Source organism: Boleophthalmus pectinirostris, unplaced genomic scaffold (genome assembly GCF_026225935.1).
Source record: "Boleophthalmus pectinirostris isolate CB_2022bp ecotype Guang Dong unplaced genomic scaffold, ASM2622593v1 HiC_scaffold_21, whole genome shotgun sequence".
NCBI classification, from domain to species: domain Eukaryota; kingdom Metazoa; phylum Chordata; class Actinopteri; order Gobiiformes; family Gobiidae; genus Boleophthalmus; species Boleophthalmus pectinirostris.
The window spans coordinates 3,212,921-3,235,701 of NW_026571175.1; the positions used below are offsets into that span (position 1 = coordinate 3,212,921).

At 42.0% G+C, this 22,781-nt stretch overlaps 2 protein-coding genes and 1 long non-coding RNA gene across 4 annotated transcripts in view; 1 reads left to right on the forward strand and 2 right to left on the reverse strand.

Moving 5' to 3' along the window:
* Positions 1–22,781, forward strand: part of nedd9 (neural precursor cell expressed, developmentally down-regulated 9) — a 100,345-nt gene that overhangs the window by 49,748 nt on the left and 27,816 nt on the right. For both annotated transcript variants that reach the window (XM_055157152.1, XM_020923807.2), the window contains one exon: positions 5,063–5,449. In XM_055157152.1, the coding sequence (XP_055013127.1) occupies positions 5,063–5,449 (387 nt within the window). The remainder of the gene's footprint in view (positions 1–5,062; positions 5,450–22,781) is intronic.
* LOC129410060 (uncharacterized) lies at positions 8,533–8,776 on the reverse strand. The gene is made up of 3 exons (XR_008632702.1): positions 8,719–8,776; positions 8,591–8,678; positions 8,533–8,559 (listed from the first exon to the last, which is right to left on the reverse strand). It is a non-coding gene; the product is annotated as an uncharacterized LOC129410060 (long non-coding RNA).
* LOC129410052 (zinc-binding protein A33-like) lies at positions 12,667–16,362 on the reverse strand. Its single transcript, XM_055157161.1, has one exon. It carries the CDS (start codon positions 15,439–15,441, stop codon positions 14,011–14,013), a length of 1,431 nt encoding a protein of 476 aa, XP_055013136.1. The 5' UTR covers positions 15,442–16,362; the 3' UTR covers positions 12,667–14,010.

Sequence of the window (22,781 nt, forward strand, 5' to 3'; positions counted from 1 at the left end):
GTAGTAGTAGTAGTAGTAGAGTAGTAGTAGTAGTAGTAGTAGTAGTAGTAGTAGTAGTAGTAGTAGAGGTAGTAGCAGCAGTAGTAGTAGTAGTAGTAGCAGCAGAGGTAGCAGTAGTAGTAGTAGTAGCAGCAGAGTAGTAGTAGTAGTAGTAGCAGCAGAGTAGTAGTAGTAGTAGTAGTAGCAGCAGAGGTAGTAGTAGTAGTAGTAGTAGCAGCAGAGGTAGTAGTAGTAGTAGTAGTAGTAGCAGCAGAGGTAGTAGTAGTAGTAGTAGTAGTAGCAGCAGCAGAGGTAGTCGTAGTAGTCGTAGTAGTAGCAGCAGCAGAGGTAGTCGTAGTAGTAGTTGCAGAAGTAGTAACAGTGATAATAGTAGTAGTAGCAGTAGCAGCAGTAGTAGTTGTAAAAGTCATAGTAGCAGCAGTACTAGTACATTACAGTTGCAGTGATGTTACATTACAGTAATTACAGTAGTACTTGATCAGAAGTACAGCACATACAGTGTAACTGTGCTACAGGAAGAGAATCTGTTTTAAAATGTTTCCAGTCACTGTGCGTTTGTCTTGAAAGTGAAAAGCCAGAATGATCATGTCTCTGCTGACCCTCGTCGGACTCTGACCTGATTGTGTTGCATTGTGGGACATGTAGTTGTGTGGATGTTGACAGCAGACAGTGGCCAGGGCAGGACACGTACAGATAAGAGACTATAGAGTTTCACATGGGAACAGAGAACTAAAGAACAGAGGGAGGAGGAGAGACCGCAGAGATCAGACCGGATTCTAGAGGCGCGAACACAAGCAGAGGAGCTGATAACGACGAGATATGAGCGGGACAAGGGACAGATGAAGAGGACACACACAGGGACTGGTCTAAACACTGCTCTGACTTTGAATGGGTCCACGTCACCTCGCAACGAATATCGAGTTAGACTTTAATCTGAGCTTTGTTTTAACACAATCTGACCAGAAAGAAGTGATTTGGCTGAGCTGTTAAAAAAAAAAAAACTCTTTTACCAGGCCCGTCAACAGAAATTTGAGGGCCCGGGGCAAAAAGCGTCACGTGGGACCCCCTCTAATATTATTTAATAGGCAGAGGTTCAAGTTCTGGGCCCCTAAGACCCTGAAATCTTAGAAAACAGACCCGTTTAAAGTGAGCACAGGCTCCTGAAAATGAGCCGTTTCAATCCGTTTTGTGTTTTTTCACAATAGCAGAGTTTGCTATTGTGTGGATTGGGTCACCGTGGTAACTGTTCCGCCATAGACATACACGTAGGACCCACCCAGCGTGATGTCACTGCAAAGTATCTAACAATTTAACCAGAGCTGAGACACAAACTTAGAATCCTCAGGTGGAGTTTGCTGTAACTGTCAGATGCAGATTTGTTGATCTGGTTTATGGTTCATGTCTCTGTCATTACTGGGCCTATCCACGCGAAACCGAAACTGGAACAAAGTTAAACCTCGTATCGTCAGGAGAAATAAACAAAAATTGTATTCTTTTTTTCTTTGTCGCTTCAGAAAGTGGTTCCATTTTTCAACTCCAAAGACGTGAGTGTTGTCAGCTGAAAGGACTTTAAGACAGAAGATTAATATGACAAGTTTGTGGAGCCGATCCCAAACAAATAATGACAAGGTTCAACATAAGTTTGGATATTGTATACAAGTAATAAAATAAAAGTGTGATGCTAACTGTAGGCATGCTCTGTCTGAAGCTCTGTTAGATTTTTATTTGAGCTTTGTTTTAACACAATCTTACCAGAAAGGACTGAACCAGTGAGCAAACTTTTACTGTTAAAAAAGTCCTTTCTAAATAAAATTACCGTATTTTTCGGACTACAAGGCGCATTATATGAATGGACATATATTCTCTGTAACATTTCACTCATGTCACAAATGCAACACAATATAGTCTTTCAAATAAATGATATGCAGTGTTCTCTTCATTTTAGAGTCAAAGAGTTTTGTGGATCCAGGTGTTTTCTTTTCTGTGGGAGATGCTCCAACTGGCTCTTTGAGTATTTAAGGTTGCCGACCCCTCGTACAAACGAATGCCAGGTTTAAAGGTGAATTACTTCGCAGTGCATAGACATCAACACTAACTATAAATTAACTAAGCGGCGAAAACATAGCGGAACATTCACTTACAGTTTTTGAGCGCCGTAAATCAGAGTTCTTTGTCAGTGCACTCACTTTGTTCAACAAATCCATCACTGTGTCAGTTTTTTCAGTTCATGATCCGATTCAATTTATGTTCAGTGAGTCTGGACTTCGTGATTTGACTGAGCGATCAAAGCCTCCTACTGAATGTCTCCACGAAGCTCCTGACTACGTAGCGTAATGCTCTGACAATCCATCAAGCAGTCAGCCAAAGTACTAAAATAGGCAACACTCTAAGCACATGGTGGAGACGCACTGTCAGTTTTTCACTGTGAAAAAAGTTACGTAGTGTACTGTACGTGATTATACAAACCAAATACGTGTGTTGTGAAGTAACTTAAGTCTTGTTATTTGAACTTTGGACCAGCCTGTACCAACCTGCTCCGTACCGCTCCCATTAACACGCCTCTATCCACGCTCTGCATTCACTATTGTTGAATTTAAGGAATTTTCTAACTACTCTCTTATTTCTTTTATGACGTTTTACGGCAACAAGATATGTGCCACTCTACACCATAAAACCCTGCCCTCAGGAGACTTCTATAATTATTATCTACGAGTTTTCTTCTGTGTTTTGTCTCGGGGTTTGACTAGTGTTGCAAAAAGTGTTGAAAATCAAATGCAAAATGGTTCTAAAACTAGTATCGAAACTAGATATGTATTTGAGCAGGTGTCGATACTAAAAAAGTCCCATTCACCTTTTCTGAATAACTTTAAAATGATGTTGACATGGGAATAGAAAAGAAAGTACAATGATTTAATCTTGAAAATCACATTCTATTGTTTAAAGAAGGAGTGTTTTTTATTATCATCGCGTTATCAGAATCTGTGTTAAATCGAAATCGAGTTTGTAAGTATTTCCTTGTGTTGTCCACAGATTAGCTTCACGCTCACTTAGCTCCTTCCTGGTTCAAATAGAGGAAACATATTGGTGCGTTTAAAGGTGATTAGTGCAAAGTAGTGCCTTTAATGACTTGGAGAGTTTCCTCTGGGGTAAGTGGAGGGTCCGGCCCGGCTCAGCCCTCACTGGCCTGTGGGAGACTACCGGAGCTCTGGGAACGTTTTGGAACATTTCGGATCACTGGGAAGGACAGTTACACTGGGAACACAGTTACATTATTGCACAAGAGATCCAACTGTTTTATGCAGCTTTTGTTTATCCTTCAAATAACCACAAAACAACTTCATGTGAATAGAAGTTCAAACATTATGAGACATTTTTGTCCAAACATAGTAAATAGTCTCATTACGTCCAATAAAGACTTAACAAGGATATCGGCTGAACTGATATCATGGGACCGATGCTCGAACCAAACTCATTTTTCAGTAACAGTGTTGATATTTGATACCAGTATTGGTATCGGTACATACTTATAAATGTATAATATAGTATTAAAATAATTGAATGGCTTTCTTTGTCTGATGATCAGCTTTTTCACTGTGTCTGATTTAGCAGGAGAACATTTTTGAATAATACTTTTTCTGTGTGTAAAATCCCTCAGTTATCCAGGTAGAGTTTATTTATTTGGTCGAAAACCTTTCGCAGCTCATCCAAGCTTCTTCAATTCTTGTCTCCACCAGCATTTTGACCATAACTGAAGAAGCAGCTTGGATGAGCTGCGAAACATATTTGACCAAATAAACTTTTGTCCAGTTGACAAATTAAAGTTCTCCTTTTGCCAGTATTATTACTCTCTTGTTCTATGACGTCACTAGTATTGATGAACTATAGACAACAAGCTGCTTGTGTAGGAGAGGAGCACTACTGCACATGCTCAGTGGCCAGGAGAGACACAGGACATAGTTTAGCCACTAAAAGCTGATCTAGAGACATGCACCACTGAGCTCAGCCCGTCCACGTGAACAGGCGTCCATGTTTAGGGCTTGGTGTCTCCTCACAGATGTTTCATATTACAGTAAACATGTGACATATTTGTTTTATGGACTTAATATCTCATCTAACACTTCCACAGAAATAACCTCTCCCCTAAAAATGCCTGTTTATGATTACTGTGTATTTTATCTCTGTACCAATAAAAACATCACATATTTCCAGCTAAAAGGGCTGGGAATCCCATTTTAAACTTTAAACTTTTATTTGTTTCATTTCACACATTTTGTTAATTTGTCAATATCTTACCAATGCAGTTGTAGCGATATAAGTGTGTGTTCTTTTCAATTATCACAACATATTGTTAATTTAAATATACTTTATTTATTAATTCATTTCTGTTACATCCATATTCACTACAATATTTTTATAGCCTCTGTGAGGAGGAGAGACGTCTGTACAGTTGGGTGTACGGTGTTGTTGCTTTGGATTGAATTTTTAAGTAAATAATTTCCTGTTTGTTTGAACAGTTTATTTGTAATTAATTTACTTTAAGTTACACTGGAAGTCTACTTTAATACATTTTCTGGTCAGAGAGACTTTTTTGGTTTTAGTTTGTCTACTTTGACCATGACGGGCCAGTTTCCCACAGTGATACATGTGATAATGATGATACTGATATAGGCCACTGCAGTTTTTTAAGAACAGAATACATTTTAGCAACAATATTTCTTTGTGAAACCACTTCTTGTGCAAAGTTAATATGACATGCATTTATTTTAATCATCAAAACACTGAATATGCCATGTGTATTCCATAAATTGCAAGTTTCCTTCCACTAAATAAGGAACCAAATTATTCAGTAGTGCAGAATATGCTTGGTGATGAAATTTTGTATAATGGTATATCGATATATTTTTGCAGACCCCTACTAGTTTATCTGCAGATGTTGTGCTGTGGTTGGATAAATACATGATCAGGGAAAACATTTGTGGATTCTTGGAGATTTGGGTTCTTGTAGAGTTATTTTATATTAATCCGTGGTTTATCTCACCATGTTTTTGTTATGTCTTTGCAGAACTTGATGGCGAAGGCGCTGTACGACAACGTGCCCGAATCGCCGGAAGAGCTGGCGTTCCGGAAGGGTGACATCCTCACGGTTATTGAGCAAAACACTGGAGGGCTGGAGGGCTGGTGGCTCTGCTCTCTGCACGGGCGCCAGGGAATCGCGCCAGGGAACAGGCTGAAGCTGCTGATCGGGCCCATGTTCGAGGCCCCGTCCCTCCTGCAGTCGTCTCCGCAGCCCCCCCTGCTCCAGAGCTCCACGGGGGGGCCCTCTCCGCTCGCTCACGCCCAGGCTCAGGTGCAGGGGAGCGGTGCTGCGGCGCTGTACCAGGCCCCCCAGCAGAGCGTGTACCAGGTGCCCCCCCGCAGTGCACTGTCTGCGGAGAACACCCCCAGCAAGGTAAGAAGCTGAAGAAAACACAGAGCAGTGGAAACTTATCCTGCATTTTAAGGATGGGCTGATATGGGTTTCTTAAGCTGATACGATATCTGGTATTTGCCCTGCTGCTCTTGCCGATTACCAATATTTACTGATACCAATTCTTCAATTCTTAAAGGAGCATTGTGTAACTTTTCTGGTCCGTCAAATGCATTTCTCCATGAAAATGTTAGTGCTTTGTTTGTAATGTTCCACATTATGACAGTAAACAGCTCTACCTTACATTTATTCAATTATTGATAGGTTTTATTATTCAAAAATACAGAAAAACATTGTGATTCTGCGTGGGGTCGCCTCTCCACAGATCTGATCTGTAACTCTGTTTGGTTTCGTCTTCGTGAAGATAGAAAGGTTTAATGTCATTCTGTGAAACATTTCAGACAAAGCAATAACATCTCCATGGAGAAAAGCATTTGAAGACCCTCCACCAGAAATGTTACACAATACACCTTTAAGTTCAAGCAATTATTGCAAATTAACTTTTAATTTTTGTAAAAATAACAAAAAGTCTTTTACTGGGATATAAAATGATTTGTTACATGATTGTGTAACATACAGCCACATAGCACTCTTCTATTTCCATTTTTACTCATTGGCCTGTTCAAATATCAAATGTGTCACATAAAATGAGTTTCCTTCCTTTAAACAAACAACAAAACTGTAGTGCTGTAAAAGAAAATATAATAATAATATTTAGTAAAATATACCAAAAAATACTCTTGGCAAAATATCAATACAGCAGTCCACGATACCGATACTCTGATCCCGATCTCCTGATCTTCACATTAAACGATCATCACATTAAACGATACCATATATTGATGTTTTGATATTTTTGCACGCCCATAATATTCAATATCAGTATTAGTGTTCCTAAGGGATCCAATTCGATACTTGGCCTTAGTGTACTCGCCGTTACCGATACCAGTACGATATCACATTGTGTGAAGAAGTAGATTAATTCTACTCAGTTTTGCTTCAGTACAAGAGCACTAAATAAATCTATGAAAAGGCATTTCTAATGAAAATCTATAGAATACATTTACATACACAAGTGTCAAGAGTCAAATATATAATGATTTTGACCATTAAGTAGTGCTGATTTAAGTACGATCAGATCAGTGATTTGATCTGAATACTCACCGATACTGACACCTGAAAAATGTGCTGTATCGGAGCTTTTCTTTTTAAGCAATATTTGTACTATTCTGTTCTGTATTCATTATTCTACCAAAAGACTGCAACTTATATGAGTATTTGTATAAAAAAATTGTATAAAAATAATAACAATTTTAGATAAATATGGCAGTAGTACACTTAATTGAGTACATTTTCACATTTTCCGTGAGTATATTCCATGTTGAGTATAGGTTCAAATATCAGTGTAAGTGACAAAGAGATGGAGCTCACACAAAGGAGCACAGCTTTGCCAGAATCTGCAGATGATCCTGATCTGGTCCCGGTTTAGTCCTGGTGTAGTCCTGGTTTTGGTCTGTCCTCGTATAGTGGCTCTGTCTGTGTGTGTAATCCGTCAGACAGTTCCGCTGCCAAAGACGACATCTGTATTTGCTCTCCTCTCGTCGCTCGCCTCGCTTTTGTTCAGGTTTTTTTTTTTTTTTTTTTGGCTCTTTGGTAAACCGTGGCAGGGTGTGGGGACTTTTAATTTAGCACACATCATTGGGTTAGTCCTGGTTTAGTCCTGGTTTAGTCCTGGTTTGGTTTCAGTCTGGTCCAGGTTTAGTCCCGGTCTGGTCCTGGTTTAGTCCCGGTCTGGTCCTGGTTTTAATCCCGGTCTGGTCCTGGTTTAGTCCCGGTCTGGTCCTGGTTTAGTCTCGGTCTGTTCCTGCAGTCTGGAGAGGCAGACGTGAGCGGAGTGAAAGTCCAGCTGTATAAATCTTATTTTAGACTCATTTAAAAGGAGGTTTAATGTTTCATAGGTCTGATAGGTACACCAGGTCTTAGAACTAAACCAGGACCTAAACCAAGACTAAGGTCTAAAACAGGACTAAATCAGGTCTAAATCTGGACTAACTCAGGTCTGAACTAGGACTAAATCATGTTTGAACCAGGACTAAAACTGGAGCAACTCTTGACTTGAACCAGGACTAAACCAGGACTAAATCTGGACTAACTCAAGAGTCGAACCAGGACTGAAATAGGACTAAACCAGGTCTGATATAGCACTAGATCATATTGGAACAAAGACCAAAGCAGGACTAAACCAGGAGTAAACTAGGACTAAACCAGGATTAGAACTGGACTAACTCAAGACTTGAACTAGGACTAAACCAGGTTTAAGTCTGGACCAACTCAAGAGTTGAACCAGGACTAAGGCAGGACTAAATCAGGACTAATAAAAGACTATATCATATTTGAACCAGGACCAAAACAGGACTAAACCAAGACTATATCAGGTCTAAACTAGAACTAAATCTGGACTAACTCAGGAGTTGAACCAGGACTAAACTAGGACTAAACCAGGATTAAATCTGGACTAACTCAGGAGTTGAACCAGGACTAAACTAGGACTAAACCAGGATTAAATCTGGACTAACTCAGGAGTTGAACCAGGACTAAGGCAGGACTAAATCAGGACTAATATAGGACTATATCATATTTGAACCAGGACTAAACTAGGACTAAACCAGTACTAAACCAGGACTAAATTTAGACTAACTCAGGAGTTGAACCAGGACTAAACCAGGATTAAATCAGTTCCACTTCAGAAGTTGAACCGGGATTAAGGCAGGATTAAATCAGGACTAATATAGGACTATATCATCTTTGAACCAGGACCAAAACAGGACTAAACCAAGACTATATCAGGTCTAAACTATGGACTGAATCAGGTCTGAAACAAGACCTAGGTCAAATTTGGACCTAAACAGGACTATATCAGGCTTAAACCAAGACAAAAGTAGGTCTAAACCAGGTCTAAACCAGGACTAAACCAGAACTAAACCAAGACTATCTTCAACAATCTTTCTATGAATCCATTCCTCATTATAGCATAAACCTTATTAAGCAGTCACCCCTCACCTGTCCTCACCTGTCCCTCACCTGTCCTTCACCTGTCCTTCACCTGTCCCTCACCTGTCCCACCTGTCCTTCACCTGTCCCTCACCTGTCCTTCACCTGTCCCTCACCTGTCCCTCACCTGTCCCTCACCTGTCCCTCACCTGTCCTTCACCTGTCCCTGTCCCTTCACCTGTCCCTCACCTGTCCCTCACCTGTCCCTCACCTGTCCTGTACCTGCCGTGTGTGTGGATTTGAGTCCATATTGTCCCCCTGGGCTGCAGGTTCTTGTGTATCAGAGCGTTTAACGAGTTTGAGCGGCTCATGGCTTCGGGAGACGCTCTGTAATTACACACCCAATGAGTCTGAATGTCCCACAGCACAATTCTACCAACAAAACCTCTTTAACCAGCCCAAAATGAGCCAAGGTGTGAGATTTAACTTTTAATACACGGGCCTGGAGCTCAGAGGAGGCTGCGTGCAGATGGGAAGTGTCCGGCTCCAGAATGAAGCTGTCAGTCAAATGTTAGAGAGAAAAACAGAGAGGCTAACCCACAACCTTCTTACTGAGAGGAGACAGGATAACCACTCTGCCACAGAAACACAGGGAGGACATGGAAACTACACTCAGAGACACCTGGAGTCTAACCCGCAACCTCTGGGAGAATAAAGCGCTCCTGTGTTGATGCAGTAACTCTTAACATCAAACTGTAAAAAGTGGAGGTACAGTGCAAAAGAAAGAGTTCAGAAAGAGGCTTCTGTGTGTTCAGAGCAGCTCAATATACTGTACTACAGCAGAAAGTAGTACTAGTAGTAGAAGAAGAAGTGGAAGTAGTAGTAGAAGGAGGGAGTAGAAGTATCAGTAGACTAGTATTGATTGTCAGCACGTTTCACAACTTTCACAGACCAGAGCAGAGTGTTGCTGTCACAGTGACTTTAACAACAACTAGCATGCTAACCGTGCATGGGGTAAGGTTAGGGGATCTAGATATTGTATGTCATTAATAATTGATTAATTTAACCTATCTAAACCAGGACTGAATCAGGACTAAACCAGAACTAAACCTGGATTAAACCAGGACTGAACAAGGACTAAACCAGGACTACACCAGGACTAAACCAGGACTAAACCAAGACTAAACCAGGACTAAACCAGGACTAAACCAAGACTGAATAAGGACTACATCAGGACTATAAACCAGGACTGAACCAGGACTAAACTAGGACTAAACCAGGACTAAACCAGGACTAAAGCAGGACTAAACTAGGACTAAACCAGGACTAAACCAGGTCTGAATCAGGGCTATATGGGGACTAAACCAAGACTGAACTAGGACTAAATCAGAACTAAAAAGGAATAAACCAGGACTAAACCAGGACTAAACCAAGACTGAATAAGGACTACACCAGGACTAAACCAGGACTGAACCAGGACTGAATAAGGACTAAACCAGGACTAAACCAGGACTAAACCAAGACTAAACCAGGACTAAACCAAGACTGAATAAGGACTACACCAGGACTATAAACCAGGACTGAACCAGGACTAAACCAGGACTAAACCAGGACTAAACCAGGACTAAACCAGGACTTAACCAGGACTATACCAGGTCTAAGTCTTGTTTACAGTTTACAGTACAGTCCCTTGGCGGTGCTCTGATGACAGTTTTTTTTTTTTTTTTTTTTTTGTTATTGTTGCTTTTAGTTTTGTTTTGTTTTTTATCTACAGCTGCTGGCTCATTGTCCCATGACTTCACAGTCCTCAGTTACAGATATGACAGTATTTTTATCTTGCATTAGCTCAGCAGCAGGTTTACAGTTGATAAAAGTGTCATTTATTTAAAACAATCGTCAGAAAACCTTGAAAAGTTCCTCTGTAAACAGCAGTGACTTCAGCTCAGAGCTTTGTGCATTGTTCAGTTTTCCCGTTTATCTACAACCGAAAAGTTACTGAAGCCTCCGGTCACATCACGTCAGAAAATGTGTTACAAAAATGTTAGTTGTTTTTTTTATCTGCCACTGTAAAACTAAAATGTGAGTCTGGAAATATGTACAAAAATGTGTCTGAATTAAAGGTGCATTGTGTAACTTTTCTGGTGAAGGGTCGGTCAAATTTGTGGCTCATACAGTTTAAGGTTTGTGCTGTTTACTCTAATGATTCACAGCATGGACTGATGGAAGACTAAACCAGGACTAAACCAGGACTAAACCAGGACTAAACCAGGACTAAACCAGGACTAAACCAGGTCTTAACCAGGTCTAAACCAGGACTAAACCAGGACTAAACCAGGTCTAAACCAGGTCTAAACCAGGTCTAAACCAGGACTAAACCAGGACTAAACCAGGTCTAAACCAGGACTAAACCAGGACTAAACCAGGTCTAAACCAGGTCTAAACCAGGACTAAACCAGGACTAAACCAGGACTAAACCAGGACTAAACCAGGACTAAACCAGGACTAAACCAGGTCTAAAGGACTAAACCAGGACTAAACCAGGACTAAACCAGGTCTAAACCAGGTCTAAACCAGGTCTAAACCAGGTCTAAACCAGGACTAAAGGTCTAAACAGGTCTAAACCAGGACTAAACCAGGACTAAACCAGGACTAAACCAGGACTAAACCAGGTCTAAACCAGGACTAAACCAGGACTAAACCAGGTCTAAACCAGGTCTAAACCAGGACTAACCAGGACTAAACCAGGACTAAACAGGTCTAAACCAGGACTAAACCAGGACTAAACCAGGTCTAAACCAGGACTAAACCAGGACTAAACCAGGTCTAAACCAGGTCTAAACCAGGACTAAACCAGGACTAAAACCAGGACTAAAACCAGGACTAAACCAGGACTAAACCAGGACTAAACCAGGTCTAAACCAGGACTAAACCAGGACTAAACCAGGACTAAACCAGGTCTAAACCAGGACTAAACCAGGTCTAAACCAGGACTAAACAGGTCTAAAACCAGGACTAAACCAGGACTAAACCAGGTCTAAACCAGGACTAAACTAGGACTAAACCAGGACTGAACCAGGGCTAAACCAGGTCTAAACCAGGACTAAACCAGGTCTAAACCAGGACTAAACCAGGACTAAACCAGGTCTTAACCAGGTCTAAACCAGGTCTAAACCAGGACTAAACCAGGACTAAACCAGGTCTAAACCAGGACTAAACTAGGACTAAACCAGGACTAAACCAGGACTAAACCAGGTCTAAACCAGGTCTAAACCAGGACTAAACCAGGACTAAACCAGGACTAAACCAGGATAAACCAAACCAGGTCTAAACAGGACTAACCAGGACTAACACCAGGTCTAAACCAGGACTAAACCAGGACTAAACCAGGTCTAAACCAGGACTAAACCAGGACTAAACCAGGACTAAACCAGGAAACCAGGACTAAACCAGGACTAAACCAGGTCTAAACCAGGTCTAACCAGGACTAAACCAGGTCTAACCAGGCTAAACCAGGTAAACCAGGACTAAACCAGGACTGAAACCAGGGCTAAACTAAACCAGGACTAAACCAGGTCTAAACCAGGACTAAACCAGGACTAAACCAGGTAAACCAGGTCTAAACCAGGTCTAAACCAGGACTAAACCAGGACTAAACCAGGTCTAAACCAGGACTAAACCAGGACTAAACCAGGACTAAACCAGGTCTAAACCAGGTCTAAACCAGGTCTAAACCAGGACTAAACCAGGACTAAACCAGGACTACACCAGGACTGAACCAGGACTGAACAAGGAATAAACCAGGCCTACACCAGGAGTAAATCAGGGCTAAACTGGGACTAAACCAAGACTAAATTAGGAATAATCCAGGATTGAACCAGAGCTAAACCAGGTCCACACCAGGTCTACAGCAGGTCCACACCAGGTCCACACCAGGTCTTAGTGTCAGTTGCAGTAGTGCTTCTCAGCGTCTCTGATGACACGTTTAAACAGTGACTCATGTAAAACGGTCTAAAGCGGCAGACTATGATTTGGGTCGGCTTCAAACTGCGCGAGGCTGTCGTAATGACGGGATGCACTGGATTTACACCAAATCATTACGTTTAAACAAGGCGTGTGGTAACCATGGCAACAGCGTGACCTGAGCTGCCCTCTGATGCCAACGAACCCTACGACCCTAGTGGTGGTAACTGGGACTGCAAGACAAGACATACAATTGACTTTTTCAATTTTATTCACAAAGTTTAACAAGTTACCAAAGCATTCATAATCTAAAAGTGCAAATAATTTTACAGTTTAATGCATCATATTTTTAACTAAGCAAGTCCTACAGATAAAGATTTTTAAAGACTCACAAAAATACAAAATTTAAAAAAGATTGAAAAATGGATTCCAATGGATCATCTACGCAACATTAGAATATCAGTATAATACAGTAAAGATGTAAAAAATTTTTGCAAAAAATGCTTATTAAAAATGAACGTAAATTAACAGAATGTAACATAATGTAATAATATAATAAATTAGAATTAAATCAGGTAATTGACGCCATCTCTTTTCTAAAAACACAATCATAATTTTCAGAAAAAATATTTAAATGCCTTTTTTTGTACTTTATTTCTTCCGTGTATTTGCCCCTTACAGGTAGATTGTCTAAGCAACTCTTGAAGTTAAAATAAGTCCACTGTGTATGTCCGAGTCTAAGAATAAAGCTTCTGAGAATCAGGAAGTGTGAGTTAGCTACTACTACTACTATTAGCTCTATGTAAAAGTGTTGGTGCAGATAAAAACAACTACTACTACTACCACTACTATTAAAGATGTAAACAGAATCAGTACCTTTACTACTGCTCCTACAACTGCTACTACTACCACTACTAATACTACTACTACTACCACTACCACTACTAATACTACTACTACCACTACTACTACTATTAGTTCTATGTAAAAGTCTTGGTGCAGGTAAAAAAAAAAAATTAAAAAAACTACTACCACTACTATTACAGATTTAAACAGAAACAGTACTTTTACTACTACTCCTACTACCACTACTACTACCACCGCAACTACTACTACTACTACTACTACTAGCCCTATGTAAAGGTCTTGGTGCAGATAAAAAAGTAAATAAATAAATCAAAAAAACTACTACTACTTCCACCACTACTATTAAAGATTTAAACAGAAACAGTACTTTTACTACTACCTACTACTGCTACTACTACCACAACTACCACTACTAATACTACTACTACTAGTAGTAGCTCTATGTAAAGGTCTTGGTACAGATCAAAAAAATAAAATAAAAATCAACAATTACTACTACTATCACTATTAAAGATTTAAACAGAATCAGTTCTTTACTACTACTCCTACCACTGCTACTACTACTACTACTACTACTACTACTACTACTAACCCTATGTAAAAGTCTTGGTGCAGATGGAAAAAATAAAAAAAATACCACCACTATTAAAGATTTAAACAGACTACTGCTACCTACTATTACTACTACTACCACTACTTCTACTACTGCTATTACTACTACTAGTCTATGTAAAGGTCTTGGTGCAGATCTGTACTTCTTTAGTCGTTTCTCCTGCGCTGGGTCCTATGGAGATGTACGGGAAGAGTTTTTCGGTGAAGTTATATCTGTGCGTGAGAAGATGCGTCAAATCGTCGGCGTCGTAAAAAGACACAAAGCCTTTAGTGAAATCCAGCGTGATCCGAACTCTCTCCAGCTTTTTCTTCATTTCGATAACGTGCTCCATGTCGCCGTCATTGTAAACCCCATCGCCGAACCACAGACACCAGATCCCAGACTCTTCGTCGGTGAAGATCTCTCCTCTTCGGTCTACGGAGGCTTTGACCACTCCTATGTCCCACCTGGAATAATCCCCGACCTCCACCTCCCAGCTGTGCACCCCTCCGTCAAACCCTTCCTCCCCCAGCACAATCTCCTCGTTTGTGAAGCGTTCAGGGTTGTTTGGAAGTTTTTCCGTTTGGTCTTCTGCCAACCGAACTTTCGTCAAATCATCGGAAAGACGTAGAGCTTGGTTCATGGTGTTTGGATCTAAGATAACTGGACTAAAATGTACAATAGTCCGCATCTTCTCCCAGATATTGAAGCCTAAATTTCCTACGATTTTGGCCTGGTTTATCAACATTCCTGACTCAATTTTTGGCAAAACTGGTTTGAATTCTTGCGCTTGGATTTGGCTTTGAGATTTGCTGTATTCTTTCAGAAATTCCAAGTCTTTCCCCGTCACTTTTCCCTTCTCAAGTTGTACGTTTTGATCCATCGTTGAGATCTGGTCCTCCATGTTCAAAATCCTTTTATTTAACTTGTCTAGCTGCTCCTGTATTTTGACCATCTTCTCTTTTATCACGCCGTCTTTCCTTTTCTGCTCCTCCTTCAGCTCCTCGACCCTTTGCTCTTCCTCTTTTTTCAAAAACTGATAAAACCTGCTGAACTGGGCGCGAACTTGCATCTCGCATTGCCATACCTGTTTGGTCAAATGTCTCTTCAGTTCCACAAAGCACCTCTCCGCTTTTTGGACCATTTCTTTCTCTTGTTTTAAAATGTTCAGCTGAGATTCAACGTGATCCTTTAATTCTATCACTGCTTTGTCCAATTCTACAACTTTATGTCGCAAATGCCCAGAAAATTCGCAAATCGGACACAGAATTCTCCCATCGTCCAAACAGAAGAGTCGTACGTCGTGTTTACTGCACTCCACCTCCTCCTCTTTGGGTGTCTGCTTAAAGGAGTTGGTCAGTTCCTTCAAAGCAAAGTTCACAGAGATACTTTCTTTGGAGGACTTCCTTCTGCACACCGGACAGTTTCGGTTGCTGCTTTTTTGCCAGAAGTTTTCGATGCATTTTAAACAGAAACTGTGGTTACAGCCAAGAGAAACGGGCTCTGAAAATGTCTCGTAGCAAATAGGGCAGGTGAGGAAGTCTTCGAAAACAGATGAAGCCATTTTGAAGTCAAGGTTCACACCTGGTGTAGAACTGGTTAGGTCTTGGTTCAGTCCTGGTTTAGACCTGGTTTTGTCCTGGTTTAGTCTTGGTCTGAAAAGGCCTTGAAACAAACAGGGCAGGTAATGAAATATGGGCCTGGTTTGATCCCGTTTAGATCTGGTTTGGACCTGGTTTAGTCCTGGATTGATCCCAGTTTAGACCTGGTTTGATCCTGGTTTCAATATGGTTTAGACCTGGTGTAGGTCTGGTACAGTCTTGTTTTAATCTTGGTTTAGTACTGGTATAGTTCTGTCTGTTCTGTAGTTTTGTCCTGGTGTAGACCTGGTGAAAACCTGGTGAAAACCTGGTGTAGACCTGGTGTAGACCTGTTGTAGACCTGGCTTAGTCCTGGTTCAGTCCTTGTTTAGACCTGGGTTTTGTCCTGGTTTAGTCTTGGGCTGAAAAGAAATCTTCAAAAAAAAAAAAAAAAAAAAAAAAAAAGATTAATCCATTTTGTGGTCCTGGTTTCGACCTGGGTTGGTCCCAGTTTAGACTTGGTTTGGGCCTGGTTTGGTTATGGTTTAGACCTGGTGCAGTTCTGGTGCAATCCTGTTTTAGTCTTGGCTTAGTCCTGGTTTAGTTCTGGTTTTGTCCTGGTGTAGACCTGGTGTAGACCTGGTGTAGACTTGGCTTAGTCCTGTTTTGGTCCTGGTTCAGTCCAGCATTAATCTCCGTAAAGACGTGCTTTGCCTGAGCGTCTGTGCGGTGCTGTTCTGTCGTATTGTTAAACTCTGCACTTCCTGATGAACTTCCCGTTTAACCGGTTTAAGTCTGAGTCACATCTTTACATAGTTTTGCACATTTCAGTAACACTTATCTAACCCTTCTCTCTGCATCTCTCTGCACCTCTCTCTGCATCTCTCTCTGCACCTCTCTCTGCACCTCTCTGCACCTCTCTGCATCTCTCTCTGCACCTCTCTGCACCTCTCTGCACCTCTCTGCACCTCTCTGCATCTCTCTGCACCTCTCTCTGCACCTCTCTCTGCACCTCTCTGCACCTCTCTCTGCACCTCTCTCTGCATCTCTCTCTGCACCTCTCTCTGCACCTCTCTCTGCATCTCTCTGCACCTCTCTCTTCATCTCTCTGCACCTCTCTCTGCACCTCTCTCTGCATCTCTCTCTGCATCTCTCTCTGCATCTCTCTCTCTGCATCTCTCTCTCTGCATCTCTCTGCACCTCTCTCTGCACCTCTCTGCATCTCTCTCTCATCTCTCTGCATCTCTCTCTGCTCTCTCTGCACCTCTCTCTGCATCTCTCTGCACTCTCTCTGCACCTCTCTCTGCATCTCTCTCTCTGCACCTCTCTCTGCACCTCTCTCTGCACTCTCTCTCATCACCTCTCTCTGCATCTCTCTCTGCATTCTCTCTCATCTCTCTCTGCATCTCTCTCTCTGCACCTCTCTCTGCACCTCTCTCTGCACTCTCTCTGCACTCTCTCTCATCTCTCTCTCTGCATCTCTCTCTCTCTGCACCTCTCTCTGCACCTCTCTCTGCATCTCTCTGCATCTCTCTCTGCATCTCTCTCTGCACCTCTCTCTGCACTCTCTCTCTGCATCTCTCTCTGCACCTCTCTCTGCACCTCTCTCTGCACCTCTCTCTGCATCTCTCTCTGCACCTCTCTCTCTCTGCATCTCTCTCTGCACCTCTCTCTCTCTCTGCACCTCTCTCTGCATCTCTCTCTGCACCTCTCTCTCTCTCTGCATCTCTCTCTCTCTGCACCTCTCTCTGCATCTCTCTCTGCATCTCTCTGCATCTCTCTGCACCTCTCTCTGCACCTCTCTCTGCTCTCTGCACCTCTCTGCACCTCTCTGCACCTCTCTCTGCATCTCTCTGCACCTCTCTCTGCATCTCTCTGCACTCTCTCTCTGCACCTCTCTCTGCATCTCTCTCTGCACCTCTCTCTGCACCTCTCTCTGCATCTCTCTCTGCACTCTCTCTGCAATCTCTCTCTGCACCTCTCTCTGCACCTCTCTCTGCACCTCTCTCTGCATCTCTCTCTGCACCTCTCTCTGCATCTCTGCACTCTCTGCACCTCTCTCTGCACCTCTCTCTGCATCTCTCTCTGCATCTCTCTCTGCACTCTCTCTGCACCTCTCTCTGCATCTCTCTCTGCACCTCTCTGCACCTCTCTCTGCACCTCTCTCTGCATCTCTCTCTGCATCTCTCTCTGCATCTCTCTCTGCATCTCTCTGCACCTCTCTCTGCATCTCTCTGCACTCTCTCTGCATCTCTCTCTGCACCTCTCTCTGCACTCTCTCTGCACTCTCTCTGCATCTCTCTCTGCACTCTCTCTGCATCTCTCTCTGCACCTCTCTCTGCATCTCTCTCTGCACCTCTCTCTGCATCTCTCTCTCTGCTGCACCTCTCTCTCTGCACCTCTCTGCACCTCTCTGCACTCTCTCTGCATCTCTCTCTGCACCTCTCTGCACCTCTCTCTGCATCTCTCTGCACCTCTCTGCACCTCTCTCTGCATCTCTCTCTGCATCTCTCTCTGCACCTCTCTCTGCATCTCTCTCTGCATCTCTCTCTGCACCTCTCTCTGCACCTCTGCATCTCTCTCTGCACTCTCTCTCTGCACCTCTCTCTGCATCTCTCTCTGCATCTCTCTCTGCACCTCTCTCTGCACCTCTCTCTGCACCTCTCTCTCTCTGCATCTCTCTGCACCTCTCTCTTCTCTCTGCATCTCTCTGCACCTCTCTCTGCACCTCTCTCTGCACCTCTCTCTGCATCTCTCTCTGCACTCTCTCTGCACCTCTCTGCATCTCTCTCTGCATCTCTCTCTCTCATCTCTCTCTGCACCTCTCTCTGCACCTCTCTCTGCATCTCTGCACCTCTCTCTGCACCTCTCTGCACCTCTCTGCATCTCTCTCTCTCTCTGCACCTCTCTCTTCACCTCTCTGCACCTCTCTCTGCACCTCTCTCTGCACCTCTCTCTGCACCTCTCTCTGCATCTCTCTCTCTCTCATCTCTCTCTGCACCTCTCTGCACCTCTCTCTGCACCTCTCTCTGCACCTCTCTCTGCACCTCTCTGCACCTCTCTCTGCACTCTCTCTGCACCTCTCTCTGCACCTCTCTCTGCACCTCTCTGCATCTCTCTCTGCACCTCTCTCTGCACCTCTCTCTGCATCTCTCTCTGTCTCTCTCTGCATCTCTCTCTGCATCTCTCTCTGCATCTCTCTCTCTCTCTCTCTGCACCTCTCTCTGCACCTCTCTCTGCACCTCTCTGCATCTCTCTCTGCATCTCTCTGCACCTCTCTCACTCTCTGCACCTCTCTGCACTCTCTGCTCTCTGCTCTCTCTGCATCTCTCTCTCTCTGCACTCTTCTCTGCACCTCTCTCTCTCTCTCTGCATCTCTCTGCATCTCTCTGCACCTCTCTGCATCTCTCTCTGCATCTCTCTCTGCACCTCTCTCTGCATCTCTCTACTCTGAGCTCAAACTCACCCAAATTTCACTTAGTTACAAATGACAAATTTAAGTTACATGTGATTCTAGACTCAACGCTAACAGGAGTTTTGCTGTTTGAAGTCCTTTGCTTCCTGGTTTAGTGCTGGTTTTGAGCTGATTTAGTCTTGTATTTGTCGTAGTCGGGACTGGACTGAGTTTTGGTTTTGGACCTGGTTTAGTTCTTGCATAGTCTTGGATTTTAAAGGTGCATTGTGTAACTTTTCTGGTGAAGGGTCCATCAAATGCTTTTCTTCATAGAGACGTTATGGCTTTTTCTTGGTGCAGATAAAAACAACAACTACTAATACCACAACTACTATTACTACTACTACTACTACTACTACTGCTACTACTACTACTACTAACTGCTACTACTACTACTGCTGCCATAACTGCTACTACTACTACTATTACTACTACTACTACTACTACTACTACTACTACTATTACTGCTGCTACTACTACTACTACTACTACTACCACCACAACTATTAAAGATTTTAAACAGAATCAGTACTTTTGCAACTGCTACTACTACTACTACTGCCACTCTACTACTACTACTATCACCACTACTAATACTACTACTACTATTAAAGATTAAACAGAATCAGTACTTTTACTCCTTCTACTACTACTACTACTACCCCTACTACCGCTACTACTACCACCACCAATACTACTACTACTTCTAGCCCTATGTAAAAGTCTTGGTGTAGATAAAAACAACTACTACTACTGCTACTACCACTACTGTTAAGACTTAAGATTTAAACAGAATCAGTACCTATACTACTACTACTACTGCCACTACCACTACCACTATTAATACTACTACTACTACTACTACTATTAGCCCTATGTGAAGGTCTTGGTGCAGATCTGGACTGTAATGTTTCACAGTGTGACATTAAAGCTTTCTATCTTCATGGAGACCAAACCAGACCAAGTTACAGGTCAGATCTGTGGAGAGGCGACCCTGCTCACAGACAAAATGCCTGTTTTTTTGTTGTTTTTTTTTAGGTATTTTTGAGCTATAAAACTGTCTGTAATTGGATAAATGTAAGGCAGAGCTGTTTAATTAATGTACTGTGGATCTCTAACCAAAAAAATTACTCAGTGCAGTTTTAACTTATCAAACTACAAATAATATCAATAAAATCTTGCAAAAACAACAGTAGAAACAGAAAGAAACCATGGAAGTGGTGTTTGTGTCAGAAAAGCTTTACTCACCTCCAAAATCCCCGTCTTTAACGTTATCTTATCATGGTGCAACATTCTTTATTGCTTCCATTCTCTGGAACACAGACAGGAAATACCCATATTTATCTTCAAAGTCCAGGAAGTGTCCATACATGGGCGCGAGTGGGCGGGACAGACCGGGCTCTGTGTAACGAGCGTGAACTTTGAACCCTGAAGCCGCAGCTAAAAACAGACGAACCTTTCATGAAACACTTTCACTTTCTTTGTAGCGTTCAAGACTCTGACTACAGTGGAGCTAAAAATATACGTCAATACTTTGAAATATGCATGCGTTCTGTAAGGATAGGCACACTCTTCGATGAATCTGAGCTGTAATTTTTGGGGTTGTCAAAAGTATCGAACATGCGATACTAAATGATACTAAAACTGATACTGATTTTACTGATACTGATACTGATTTTAAGACTACAGTGGTTCTTTGTTTATCGCAGGGGTTACGTTCCAAAAATATTCCGCAATAGGCAAAATCTGCAAAGTAGTCAGCTTTATTTTTTACAATTATTCTATCTGTTTTAAGTGTGTAAAACCCCTCACCACACACTTTATACACTTTACTCACACAGGACAGTTACAACCCTTTTTACATCCTTCTTCAAACTTATTGCTGCTGTCGTCCTTTTGTTATTTTTCTTCTTTATGTAACTAACCAAAGATTCATTTATTCTGTAATGGAGCCTATAGCGCAGAGTCCTGCACGGTCTCATTTTTGGAGACCCGCACCCGCCCGTACCCGTGCAGTACAGCACCGCACCTGCCCATTAACCCGAGATTATATCAAAGTTAATCCTGCACCCACCCAGACCCGTTAACATTCTACCATTACCCGCGCATGTCCCGAAGTTCAACTTTTCGTGCGATGGTTTCATCTCCCTCTACCTTTTGGGTGCAGAACATTTCGTCGACATTGTGGGTTTTGTCGGGGAGAAAACTTGCAAACATACAGCACTTCAGAATCACACTGATACAGATCCAACATTTATGTCCATTTGTCAAACTGAACACATTCTGTACTGTATTGGAGACACTGCACAGAGGAGATTGATTGACAATGGTCTACAGTCTCTTAGCCAATCAGGACGCAAGGGAGGAACACAATGCACGTTCATACACTGTAAAAAAAAAAAACATGCAAAATTGCACCAAAAAAAAAAAGATGAAACAGCGAGATCGCAAAAGGTGAACCGTAATATAGCGAGGGACGATTGTATAGCTGTAAGTAACGGATCTACTGATTACCGATATCGATCGATACCAGAGTAGAGACTGAAAACAGCATTTATTGTCTTTATACAAAACAAAATAAGACAAAACTGAACCAAATGTGTATTATAAGTCTTCTTTATCTCTCAAGTAACTATAGAACAACTTTGTATATAACGTCCAGTTTACACGTAAATTAACAGGGCTTTTTCACCTTCATTAATCTACATTTAGTCCTGGTTTAGTTCCAGTTTAGTCTTGGTTTAGTTCTTTTTAAGTAGTGGTTAAATCCTGGTTTAGACTTGGTTTAGTTTCGGTTAAGTCCTTGCATGATTCTGTTTCAGACCTGGTTTGGTTTAGTCCTTGTTTAGAACTTGTTTAATCCTGGTTAAATCCTGTTCAAGTTCTAGTTTAGTCCTGGTCTGGTTCTGATTTAATTCTAGATAAATTCTTGTTACATTCTGGTGAAATCCTGAACAACTTCGTATAAAAAAATTAAAACATTTTCTGGGTCAAATACTGCTATTACATTAATTTATATGACAAACTAAGGTATCGACTGAACCAATATTTGGAAGCCGATATCCGATCCAGCGAATTTTTTTAGAATTCACACCGATATCAAGTACCGGTATCGGATCGTTGCATCCCTAATCAAGTCTATTCCTTAGTGTCGAAGTTGAAAATTTTAGTATTTGTTTCTATGGATTCCCACCACTATAAATAAGAATACAACATAGTATAGCAACCCACTACTACTACTACTACTACTACTACTACTACTACTACTACTATAACAAAGGGGGAAGAAAAATATCTCTTTTAAAATGGATGAACCCTGTGCTCCTTCCTTTTTTGAGATTAGATCCTGTTAAAGAAGAGATTATGTCGTGTTTTTCCCCCAAAAGCAGAATTTCACTCAGAGGATTAAAACCATCTTTAATGGTATCGGAGAATTATAATCCCCGTGTTTTACTGTGCCGCTTTCCGATTGGTGGGTCCTCTCAGGGTGGTTTGTGTTCTGCCTCGTGATTGGCCGGGTCTCTGGTTTTGTTTTGTTGTGGAGACGTGGAGGTCTCTTCGGGTGCAGACTTCATTATCTGTTTTAATGAGTTTGGTGGTTAATAGACTTGAGCAGGTCTGCAGGGAGGAGAGACGGAGGGAAGAGAGAGAACGAGAGAGAGAAGGAGGAGAGACAGAGAGAGAGGAGAGGAGAGGGGGAGAGAGATTAAGGAGAGAGGGAAGGAGAGAGAGATAGTAGAACAGAGAGAGAGAGAGGGAGACCAGAATGAATCAGCATTATTTGTGCTACGGCAATGTCTTTTTTCAGGACCAAACCAGGTCTAAACCAGGTCTAACCTCAGACTAAACCAGGTCTAAACCAGGTCTAAA

What these genes read in the sequence shown, in the direction of transcription:
- LOC129410052 (XM_055157161.1), bottom strand. Translation starts at nt 15,441, where the DNA reads ATGGCTTCATCTGTTTTCGAAGACTTCCTCACCTGCCCTATTTGCTAC.